Here is a 10,965-nt window from a genome sequence, read left to right on the forward strand (position 1 = left end):
TTCTACAGGAACAATTTTATGTGTATAACTGATGAAAAAACGTAATCAGAATACCTTTTTTTTATTGACAAAAATGTAAACACAAGCGGTTATTATAAATCACAGTATTTGTTTCTGGCTTTTATTTTGAATAATTATAATAAAGATATCATCGATATTAAAAAACCTCGAAAAATAATCCGCGGCTTATTTTCCATTTTAGTAAGAAATGCCCGGCTTATTTTCAAAACTGGCTTATTTCGCAAGCCGTCTCAATTTCGAAGGCAATAAGACTGCAAGGCATTTACGGATTATCTTCAAGGCCGTCTTACATGTTAAGCCTTTTAAACGGTCTATGCCATAGGCTTATTATTACTATTAAAAATTACAAGCTTTTGCCGTATAAATTCGTGTAATTTTGGGCAGTCTTTTGTTGCTAAAATAACGTGTCGTGAGGAGGTGCGCAAATTTCACCACAGCTATAGGCTTTTATAGGGTTGTTTTTTCCAGAGTTGACTGCAAATTAGCTGAATCGGAGGAATATTTTAAAGGCCGGTCTATTTTTGAAACTGGTCTGCTTTCCAGATATGTTTGATTGCAAAGAGTTCCAGGCTTCTTCTTTTCGAAGCTGGCCTATTTTTAAATCAGATCTTAGGGTAACATTCATTTGTAATTTAACTCAATAATGTTAGATAGAATAAGACCTGAATTTTAGCAATATATATTACCTAGATGTTAAACGACCATTGTTGCCGCTAATGCTGGTACCAATTTGAGGGAAAGCAACGTATATAATCAAGTAAACATGTTTCGATAAAACTAGATACGGTGTTTGATGATTCTTAAAATAGTTTATCGGCATATTGCAAAACACGATGGCGTCTTATTGACATCTTCGACGTGCCCCGTAAAATTAATTTAATAAACAAGTAAATACATCCACTCAAAATATATCTATGTATAAATATTTTTGATATAAATGTCATTGGGTTGTTACAGATGTGAAACAGCATGACGGGACGGCCTCGACATGATAAAGTAACGTTAGAGTCACATCTTAACAAATACAGGCTGATGAATGCTAAACATCGAAGTCAGCTGTAGCTCGCTGTAGGTCTGTGAATGCAATCTAGTTCATATATACCGCGTACATTTATCGCATTTGCTCCGATAAGGACATCCATTCCATGTCGGATTCTGTTCATGTTCAGACGACTACAAAAAACATGTGTGTGTTTCAATGTATTTAACTTCTCCCTGAAGACGTTGATCATCCTCAGGTGATGTATTTTGTTTTCGCGCGTTTTGCACTTTCGGAATGTTCAATGCTGCGACCCTTTGTACACGAGCGGGGACGTAGATATGTTGGGATAAGCTTGGGCTAGCGTGGCGGTCTCCTGGGCGACGTTCATCTTGTCGATTTCACTGTAGTCCCACAATATCGAGGTTGGTGTAGTCTCTCGGGCGTGATGTTTCTTATGAAATTTGATTTAAAAGTAATCATATTGAATACAGAGAGCATTTTACACAAGAAGGGGACCGGCGATGTAAAACCCCATCTTCAGTAATAACGTTAGGACGTCAATCTCTGCAAACGAGTGGTTTCAAACAAGAATTTGATAACATGATACCGGGCAAAAGCATACTGCATAATATTTTCTATAAATTTGATTTTGCATTGTATGTATTTTGACAACAGCTATTATTTGTAGATGCGACTTTATTAAGTGTTCTAGGGATTGATTGTGACGCTTAGATAAATAGCAAACACGAACACAGGAAGTAAAGGGTATACTCTAATTATGACTATTGGAGGTGATTGACCTCGGCAAGCTCAGTTGTCTTTTGAAACCCTTATTTTCTTAGTCAATACAACGCAAATGGTCAAAGTGAGATGCGAGTTCATAAAGTCCACACGTTTAAAAATAATAATTCTTTGAGGTTAACAATTGCATACTTTTCAATCCGTGTTGCAGACATATGATATTAATACGATATTTAAGTACGTGTCGCCTGAAAGCACTGTGTTCGTCGCGACAACTTACTCTTATTTGTCAAAATGAAATAGAAGATGTGTATGATATAGGGTGAAGGCGGTAGTATCGCTCATGAAGAAGGGATATATAGTGCTTAGTATCGTCAGAATCGAGTGTATGGATTGTTTTAACAGGTTTACATTCAGAGCTTCCTATTTTGGCTATAAACGTTATGAAACATGAGGCAACCTGATCAGCAATTGATTATTTTCATACATTAAGTTGTAAACAAGAACCATTATTAATCAACAAAATTAAATTTGTTTAGTTTTTACTAGAATGCACAATGAAGATAAGAACGATTTGATACTGTACATGATAGATACGGAGTATGTATCGGAGTTAGGGAGAGACCGTTTTCCCAGCTGGCACCCATGCTAAAACACCGCAGGGCAAACCTTTATATCGATATAATTGTAGTAAATACATACAAAGCATCAGACAGAACCATGTGACCTAACAAATAATGCAACGGTAGCTACCCATTGTGTCGTAGGACTGCAGGCTACAGAGGGAGTCGGTAGCATAAACCTTGACGTTGTGGGAAAGATAGGTTTTATTGAGGAAGAATCGACTATGGCAAGCTTGTAATGGTTGTCTATCCATTGTCTGGGTCTAACTAAATAACTTTTGTAATAAAAAACACAAGGTTGTTCAAACGTTCAAAGAGAGGTTTTCGTTCCTTTTGGCGTAATTTCTGTTAACAAAGATTCGGTCGTAGCTGATGAAACTGACGCCAGATTTTAACGAAACAAAATACATTATTCGCTTGTTGCAGACACTGTTTGACATTGTGATATATATGTATAATCGAATTACCGTCGTGCACGGTGTGTTCAATAAATGTCGATAAATGAAGCACATAGTCTGGTATGAATTATTATGGATATGAATCCATGCCCTGCTCAGAGCATTTTTGAATATGTCCTTACCTAAGTACCTTGTTGTATAAAACCTATTTCTCATTATGTTATCTTCTTTTATTTCACAAAATGATCTAAACGAACATTTTAAGAACGTGAATGCACTATAATCCAAACTTTAACTCAATCGATGTCTTGACAACTCCCTTCCATAGTCTTTACACTAGATTGGAAATTGTGTTAAAAACCTATCAGTATCGCTGTATATCATCACAAGTTTCTAATGGGTTAACCTTCACCGATCTTATTTTTTGTTTCAAGTTCGTTTTCGGCAACACAGAACTATCTCGACAGTTTTATCGTGTATGTAATCACACTTAGAGCACAGCTCATCTGGAAGTTATTCCGCGATGGGTTATATTTGTACATCAGAATTCGGGCACACATTTGAAATATAAGTTAAAACACCAATGGACATCCGCACAAAGCCTTCTTGCCTTGTGCAGAAACCACAACTTCCTAGTTGAACAACTTATGTTTGAAGGAAACACTTCATTCGCATAATCTTAAATCAACTGTTCCGTTACAAGATCATGGCTTATGACAAGTAAAAAATAATTATGATATGTTACATTATTGACAAAGATATCATTTTAATGTTGCAAAAATGCTAATAACATCGAGCGTGTTAACAACATATATTAAAACAAGTAAGGAATAATCTAGACAACCGTAATGTTCTTGTTCTTTTCTTTTCACGTGACAATTAATTCCAATCATTTATGGAACAACCAGATAAAAAAATAAGCTGAATCGATCTGTGCAGGAGAACTGTATATTGACTGTTGTGCGTGTTATAATTGTTGTCCAGGGTATAAGACTGTGGTGGAGGTGTTTACTTGTCCCGAAGAAGTACAGCGCAGACACACATTTATCTCATTGACATATCACCGCACAACGTGGACCTGATTCCGAGTCGTATATTGTAAAGTAGAGGTGACCCACCAATTGCATCAGATCTACAGTACACAGCTACCGTCATCAGGTTAAAATACTTCTGTTAATGTTCCTAAATCACCTTCTATATAAAAGACGCTTTGTTCTTTCACAAATCATCAGATTTTCACCGGCAAATTTGTAGTTAATCAGTTTATACGGCGATTCATTAACGTAAGTTCTATAGTAGCTCCTCCGCGTTTGGAATACATGTTGTTCACCAATACAGGGAGCGACACGAGATCCAATTTAGCACAAGGAAACCCTTCAGATGTAGAGTTATTTACCAAGGCAAATCGCATCGTGTTGATGCCTTGATGACAATTGAAGAAATGCTAACAAAATTGTCATCAAGATAGCAACGATTTGGGGTTATTGACAGCCGAGAATTGGCTTTGATTAAATTGTAAAAGTCATCTGGAGGGTGAGAGTTAGGGGCGGAAGAGCAAATCTTCCATATTTCCCTCACTGCAGTAAAACCTTTCCCATTACCATGAGCCACACTGAGAGCGAATCTTTCATCACTTATACTCTGATTGTGAAGATAATTTCTCGATTTACCGCTTTGCTGATAGAAAATCTCATTTTGACAGTATATTCTTTCGCGTTGCAATACGCCGCGTGTGTGCTATCGTCAAGTGAGTGAGAAAAACAGCACTGGCTTATCCTTTACCAAGCGATATATGGGGTCATGTGCAACTCGATCAAATCTTAATACGCTGTGTACCCAAACTGTTATTGGGTTATTGATTTTCAATGCCCTGTACATTGTGGGGTAAAACATGCCTGTATGCCAACTATAGCGACATTCGTTGAGGCATTTATACTTACTGGATATTTTAGAGAGTCAATTTGAGGTTAATACTTTTTTTTAAATGTAGTTTAAATTTTCTGAAAAGACATGTTAAACAGTCTCCATATAAGGACAAAGGTCATACGTGAACTTTTGAATTGTCGATGCAGCTAGAATTTCAACAAGGTATCATTCTGAAATGAACTGAAAACGAATATTCGGATATTTCACTGTTGTAGGCTTTGGCTATTATTTGTATATCTAATATACATGTACTTTATTTTTATTGAAATCAAATATGTTATTCTACTTTATTGGGGACTATCGTTGTTTCACAGAAATGCTTAAGTTCTAGAACCACGATCAAACGTAAAAGAAACTGCTCTAAAAACCAACGTAAGCAAACTCTAATGGCGTTGTATGATTCAATAACACATAACCAACATATCATTGCCAAACCTTTGATTAATTTAACGGGCCTGTATATGTCAGAGAATACAATGGATACCAGGACGGAGCGAATGGAGGTGAGGCAGGTTCAAACGCAAAAGAAAAAAAAGAGATAACTGTATAAAACATTACTTATTAAACTGAAATTATAGTAATTAGTACAATAAACCCCTACAACAACTGTCTTCTATTGATTGTCTTTGAGAAGTATAGCATCACATTAGGTATTGACAATTCCCCTTTAATAACTAAAATCTTCACCGAAATTGGCAAAATCTAAAGAACATATCCCTCCCAAATGTGTTTTGACTTAAAGGAGGGAAGCAATATAGGTCCGAAGCCTGCCCCCTTCCCAGGACATTCATCAGTCCGGGTCCCATAACCCGACTCCTCCTACGGGACTTGCTACTGAGACGATAATGTATAGGACAGCGTAGACCGGTAATGGTGATCGTCCGATAATGGGTGACAGATCCAGTGGAATCATAATTGCACCTTTTTGTAACTGAAACTCGTCTCCGTTATAAGCCTGGTCACCTATGCTAGCCCGTCTCGCCACCCACCTGACCATGTTACGTTCGATATTTACTGTTGTTTAGGACGCCTTCGGTTTCATCGTTTGCTTACGTTTGCTTACGGAGCGTTTTGTTCGGGACATGTACATGATGGGCCGAACAGATACAAAGAGGATCGGATTCACACATATGATAAGGGAAAAAGATTTTTGATCGGGGGCATGCATGCGTTTGTTTTAATTGCTGTCTGATCGTATCGACATAACCCATTCATCACGCAGACTCTTATGTGAAGCAACACTTTTTCAGAAATGTATACAGTATCACACATGACAAAACGTTAACACTTTTCTCTGAATAAATAGCAAAAGCTCGATGACCAAACCAGACATTCAAAATTAAAATTTCCTTGAAGATAATGATCGCGTCATCTCTCGTTGCAATGACGAGACTTGTCTGCCATTAGAATTAATATAGCTAGGCACTGTCTCCTATCCTTTTCCAGACAGGCAGCCAGATTTTTTTTGTGGACAAATTGTCCAGACACTTGTCGATCAAATCACATTATCCAACTCACAATAAAACTCCATACGACATGATCGACTGATAGCATAGGTGTCGTTTAATTATATTTACTTATGACGTCACGCGGACAGTCGCCAGAGATTTACGGCAAATATGACGTATTTACATTTATTATCTACAATATTCTGATATCAGTGAACGTTTGGAATTATAATGTGTATTCATGCTATACTTCATTCCTCCAAAAGTTGAAAAATGTCATGCTTGTGGCATTTATGAAATAAATAAGATTTTTTAAACAAGAGATCATTGGAAATGTTATTAAATGAAGACGCATACAACAAGGATATCACAACCGCGTTTTGAATGTATAAAGGTTTGAAGAGAAAACGGTAGGGCCCGTATCGATAAACTTACGATGTATTTTTCCGGAAGCAATTCATCTTGTAAAAAGCAGGCTATTTAAATAGTTTCTGGTGCTGAGGGGAAAATCATACCGTTTGATCAATGACAAATAGAAATGAATCAAATAAAAAAACTGTCGGCTAACAATATTATATCACTGGTCGTACCACTGGCGGAGTTTCCTGTTGCGCATGCTCACCGCATATAAAATCGATCATTTGTCTTTAAGACATAAAACGCAGTTTTGTTTGTAGAGCTGTGTATACTATATAGGTAATTATCATATAAATTAATATAAAACCCAAACAGCATCCCAGATGGAAATGTTATAAAGACATTAAATGCCTTTTTGACTATTGATTTGAAATATGTTTGTCAAATTTCTTTTGATTTCACACACAGCGCACTATGTGGTTCTATAATAGTTGTTGCGGAGCCAGGGACATTTATCGTGGCTAACAAAAATGCGATTTTTCAAATATATTAAATTTTCTGTCTGTGCTAGTTGTATGTGTTAGCATAAATGTGTACACCATGGGAACACAAGTATCATTTACCATAGAGGAACAATTATTTAATTAAAAAAAACTTACTATTTGTAATATTTTTTTTCATTATATAATGCAAAATTGTTAAATGTTTTTGACATATAGATATCTGGAAAATTGAATAATTCTATACAGTAATTTAGAAATGTAGGGCGTGTCTGACATGAGTATGCCGATACGGTATCATTTTGATAGACATGCCCCGCATGTCCGCAGAAGGTTACGAGCAAGCTTATACCAATTAAGCATTCTAAAAATAATGTAGTACAGAATAATGTAGATCAAAATAAACATTCTTCAAACATCAAATAGACTTTATTTAAATGTTTTAACAGAGGTCACCTAGATGAAGGACGAGACATTTTGACAAAATTGTTAAGGCTGGTGTGTCCTTCGTGAAATTATCAAATTAAAGTCCTCTGTCCCACTGCACTGCCGTTTTCTCTATATACAAAAAACTCCCCTTAACTTCCGTTTGCATATACTCACATGTATAACTGTAGGTCATTCGGGATCATTTATTTTCATTGTCAAGTTAGCTCAATCAGTTTCAGCGATGGTATAACAGACTGAAGTCCAGGGTTCGAATCCCGGTCTGGCCCCGCCCACTAGTTTACCCTCAGAACATGATTGTTGATTAAAATATATATTTTCATGTCCATTATGTGTTCCTTAAAGTCAAGCAAGGTGTTCTTTTCTTATCAAATAGTATTTGTCAAAGCTATAGTCATGCCGAAAAATAGGTTTTGAATGCATCGTTTCATTTGTTTTGGCAGTGGTACGGGGATCCTTAAAACTTAATCTTAGGAACACTATGGCAACAGAGTTTAGGACGTTAAACCACTCAAACAAACAAACTAACACGAGTTTAGAGAAAGTGACAGACAAATACACTGATATATGTATTAAGGACTACTTCCATAAGGTTTTAACTTTAGGAAGAAAACAAGTGTGGATTTATAAGGGCGTTATTTAGGAAGGGGTGGTTATTGAAAAGCGCAATTACAGCGACATGTCTCTTTCCAGGGGAACATTATCTGGTTAAATGAACATTGATCAGTGCAACTAGAATTATTCAAGACTGTAATTTAATACTAATGGACAGCACACGATCAATTCCAATTAATTTTGTCTTCGGGGTATTTGATCCAAAATAATTAATGAAAGAGACAGAGGCATAGGATTGGAGAATATAACTCATTTAGAATCAACAGATTTCTGAATTCTATTCAATTAACTTATATTATATTTAATAAATAATGCAAATTTCAATCAAATCGAAACATCAGTCCAGTTAAATGGTTTTTGAATGATTTTATTTGTTAGTGGCAATTGTTCTCAGTTCATTTTAGCCTATTGACACAAACAAACAACATATAACGTTGTTGGAATGTGTACGTCGTTGTAATACTGCGGGAAATGATGCGGCAGGTCATTTGTGCCTCTTGTTAAGATGTTGATAGATTTCCAAAGTAGGATTTAGTTATTATGTTATGTGTATAGTGCACGTTGTCAATACATGTTTTGTTTAACATACACATATGACTATTCAGTAGATTTTGTCATTAGTCAGTGAGTCGGTCGTCATCAATAACCTTACCATATAGTTAACTCAGAACAATTGATGACCTAATTATCAGTTGTATTAGTAAAAACGTTTATAATATACATTAAGATACCTAGACAAGCATGTGTGTTTGGCATAGCCCATTGTCCTGGTATTATTGGTAAGCACGTGTTGCATTGTTTGTTAATTGTCTTTAGCGGATGGCTATGGACAACCAGGATAATAACCTTTCAGTTAGATTTGGTATCTGATCAACGATCTGGTTGCCTAGGCTGTCTTGGATTGGACCCTTTAACATTCTCGTAATATTACTATACATGACTTATCTCGTTTATGTGGAGTAATCGATCCTTTGCGTCCCAATGCATTGTGTTTTTGAAATAAATAAATAAAAAACGAACGAAACAGCAGTATTAAGATTATTCATACCGTCAGCAATTTGACACTGTTTTGGTTGAGTGGTACAAAGGGAACAGAAGAACTCACCAGTATTTTGCCAAATATAACACTTTGGCATCTAACGTCTCAGCATTGGCTTCATACACCACTCTGACCTCTAGTACGTCAGTAATTATTCTTAAGAAAACTATGACCTCTGAATTAAAACGTCTCTGTACTGGTTTCATACAACACTCTAACCTCTGACCTCTGACATCTCAGCAATCATTCTGTACACTACTTTGCCATTTAACGTCACAATAGTGATTTCATTTCCTTTATTGGACGGCATCATGCTAAAGTTGATTTATATACAACGTGACTGTAGAGGGATTGTTTAGCATCCCCCTCTAATTCTGTCTAATATCCCAACCCCACCCCTAACTCCCTCCTCTACCCAACCCTTAGCCCCCTCCTCTACCCCACCCATACCCCTCTCCTTTACCCCACCCTTAACCCCTCCCCTACCTTTCGTTGTGAAGGAAAAATCAATAGTGGTATTCAAATATGGACTTATAGAAGTATATAGCTCTCAACTCTTTGGCGATAAGATTCGCCACCTGCAGGTGTCAGCAGAAACAAATAAGCTAGAATATAATGTATACGAAATAAGTACCACCGTCGTTCGAAATGGAAATGAATGTGACAGACAGAAAGGCTAAATAGTTCATCTGGTACGTAATTCAATCCCCGGCAATTCATCTACACCAGCCGGTAGGATACTGGTCATAAATAGCATGGTTTATTGTGGGATAACGCTATCTTAAGCGTGCTATTACCTCTTCACCGGCAAAGTCAACATAATGTGGAATAGGTCAGTTGGGAATCTGTCAAGGTCGTAATATGGCGTAATATATATAGGCTACATTTAAAGAGTTAACGCCAATGTACAATGGGACAATATAACTACTTATTATAATCAATAACGACCTAGAAATTGTTCAACCTGTATCATATGGGTGACATTAAAACACTATGCCTATATTCCTAAAGCCTTCATCATTATCACGTAAAGCTGAATGGGGAACAGGGGAGGGATTGTGTACGAGTGCCAAACTAATTCCACCATACATAAGACACTCAGTGCTTGTGGTCGAGCGTGATCACCGTAGCTGCTGGACTGTTCCGGAAGTAGAATGGGAGAGTAGGAGAAATCTTACCTATTTGAGGTACATAAACGTTGAGAGACAGGCAATCTTCTTTACGTGTGTGGTTTTGTGACATCACTCGCTGCACGCGCCGAAAACTACCGTCATTCATCTGTTTCATGAATGTTTTCTTGTCAAATTTCCTCTGAGGGCAGACAATGCTGCTATTTGTAGGGCTCAGTTCTATCAGCTTGTTCCTGTTTCTTATAAAACTGGCGGGAGGGATAAATCTTAGTTTGCCACCTCTTAACGTGGCGTACGGTATCCCGTTGAAAGCTTCCACGGGACGCAACTGCGTCATTGGAAACTCCACAAGTACTCCTCGATACTGACCTGCTTGTGTTTTTACTTTTTTAGAGCCAATACTTTTAATGGTGACTGGAGCAACACTTCCATTCGGGAATATGACAAAGAGGAGGCAAAGCCTTAGCACAATAACTGACACCATGGTCGCTTTTTTCAGAATTTTTCACAAACCAATGGTTTTAATCCACGTTTTAAAAAGAAATTATTCACACATAGAATGCATGAGCTTCTATTGCTATCCAAGCATGAGTATTTCCCAAATAAACGAATTTATCAAATATAAAACAAATGTCACCATTGGATATTCTAAAACACAATGGGAACAATACACTCTTCACAAAACATTCTTAATCCAATCCAATGGAAGATAATTCCAAAATTTGAAAAAAATCAGGA

General features: G+C 36.8%; 1 protein-coding gene across 3 annotated transcripts in view; it reads right to left on the reverse strand.

Moving 5' to 3' along the window:
• LOC110465899 (neuroligin-4, X-linked-like) overlaps positions 1-10,965 on the reverse strand; it is a 411,997-nt gene that overhangs the window by 222,958 nt on the left and 178,074 nt on the right. Inside the window, exon 1 of one of the 3 annotated variants that reach the window (XM_021522042.1) lies at positions 10,276-10,885. The exons of the other annotated variants lie outside the window; for them this stretch is intronic. Coding sequence (XP_021377717.1) covers positions 10,276-10,711 — 436 coding nt within the window. The 5' untranslated portion in view covers positions 10,712-10,885. Of the gene's footprint in view, positions 1-10,275; positions 10,886-10,965 lie in introns of those variants that run through there. 3 annotated transcript variants of the gene reach the window in all.

Source organism: Mizuhopecten yessoensis, unplaced genomic scaffold (genome assembly GCF_002113885.1).
Source record: "Mizuhopecten yessoensis strain PY_sf001 unplaced genomic scaffold, ASM211388v2 scaffold11105, whole genome shotgun sequence".
NCBI lineage: Eukaryota > Metazoa > Mollusca > Bivalvia > Pectinida > Pectinidae > Mizuhopecten > Mizuhopecten yessoensis.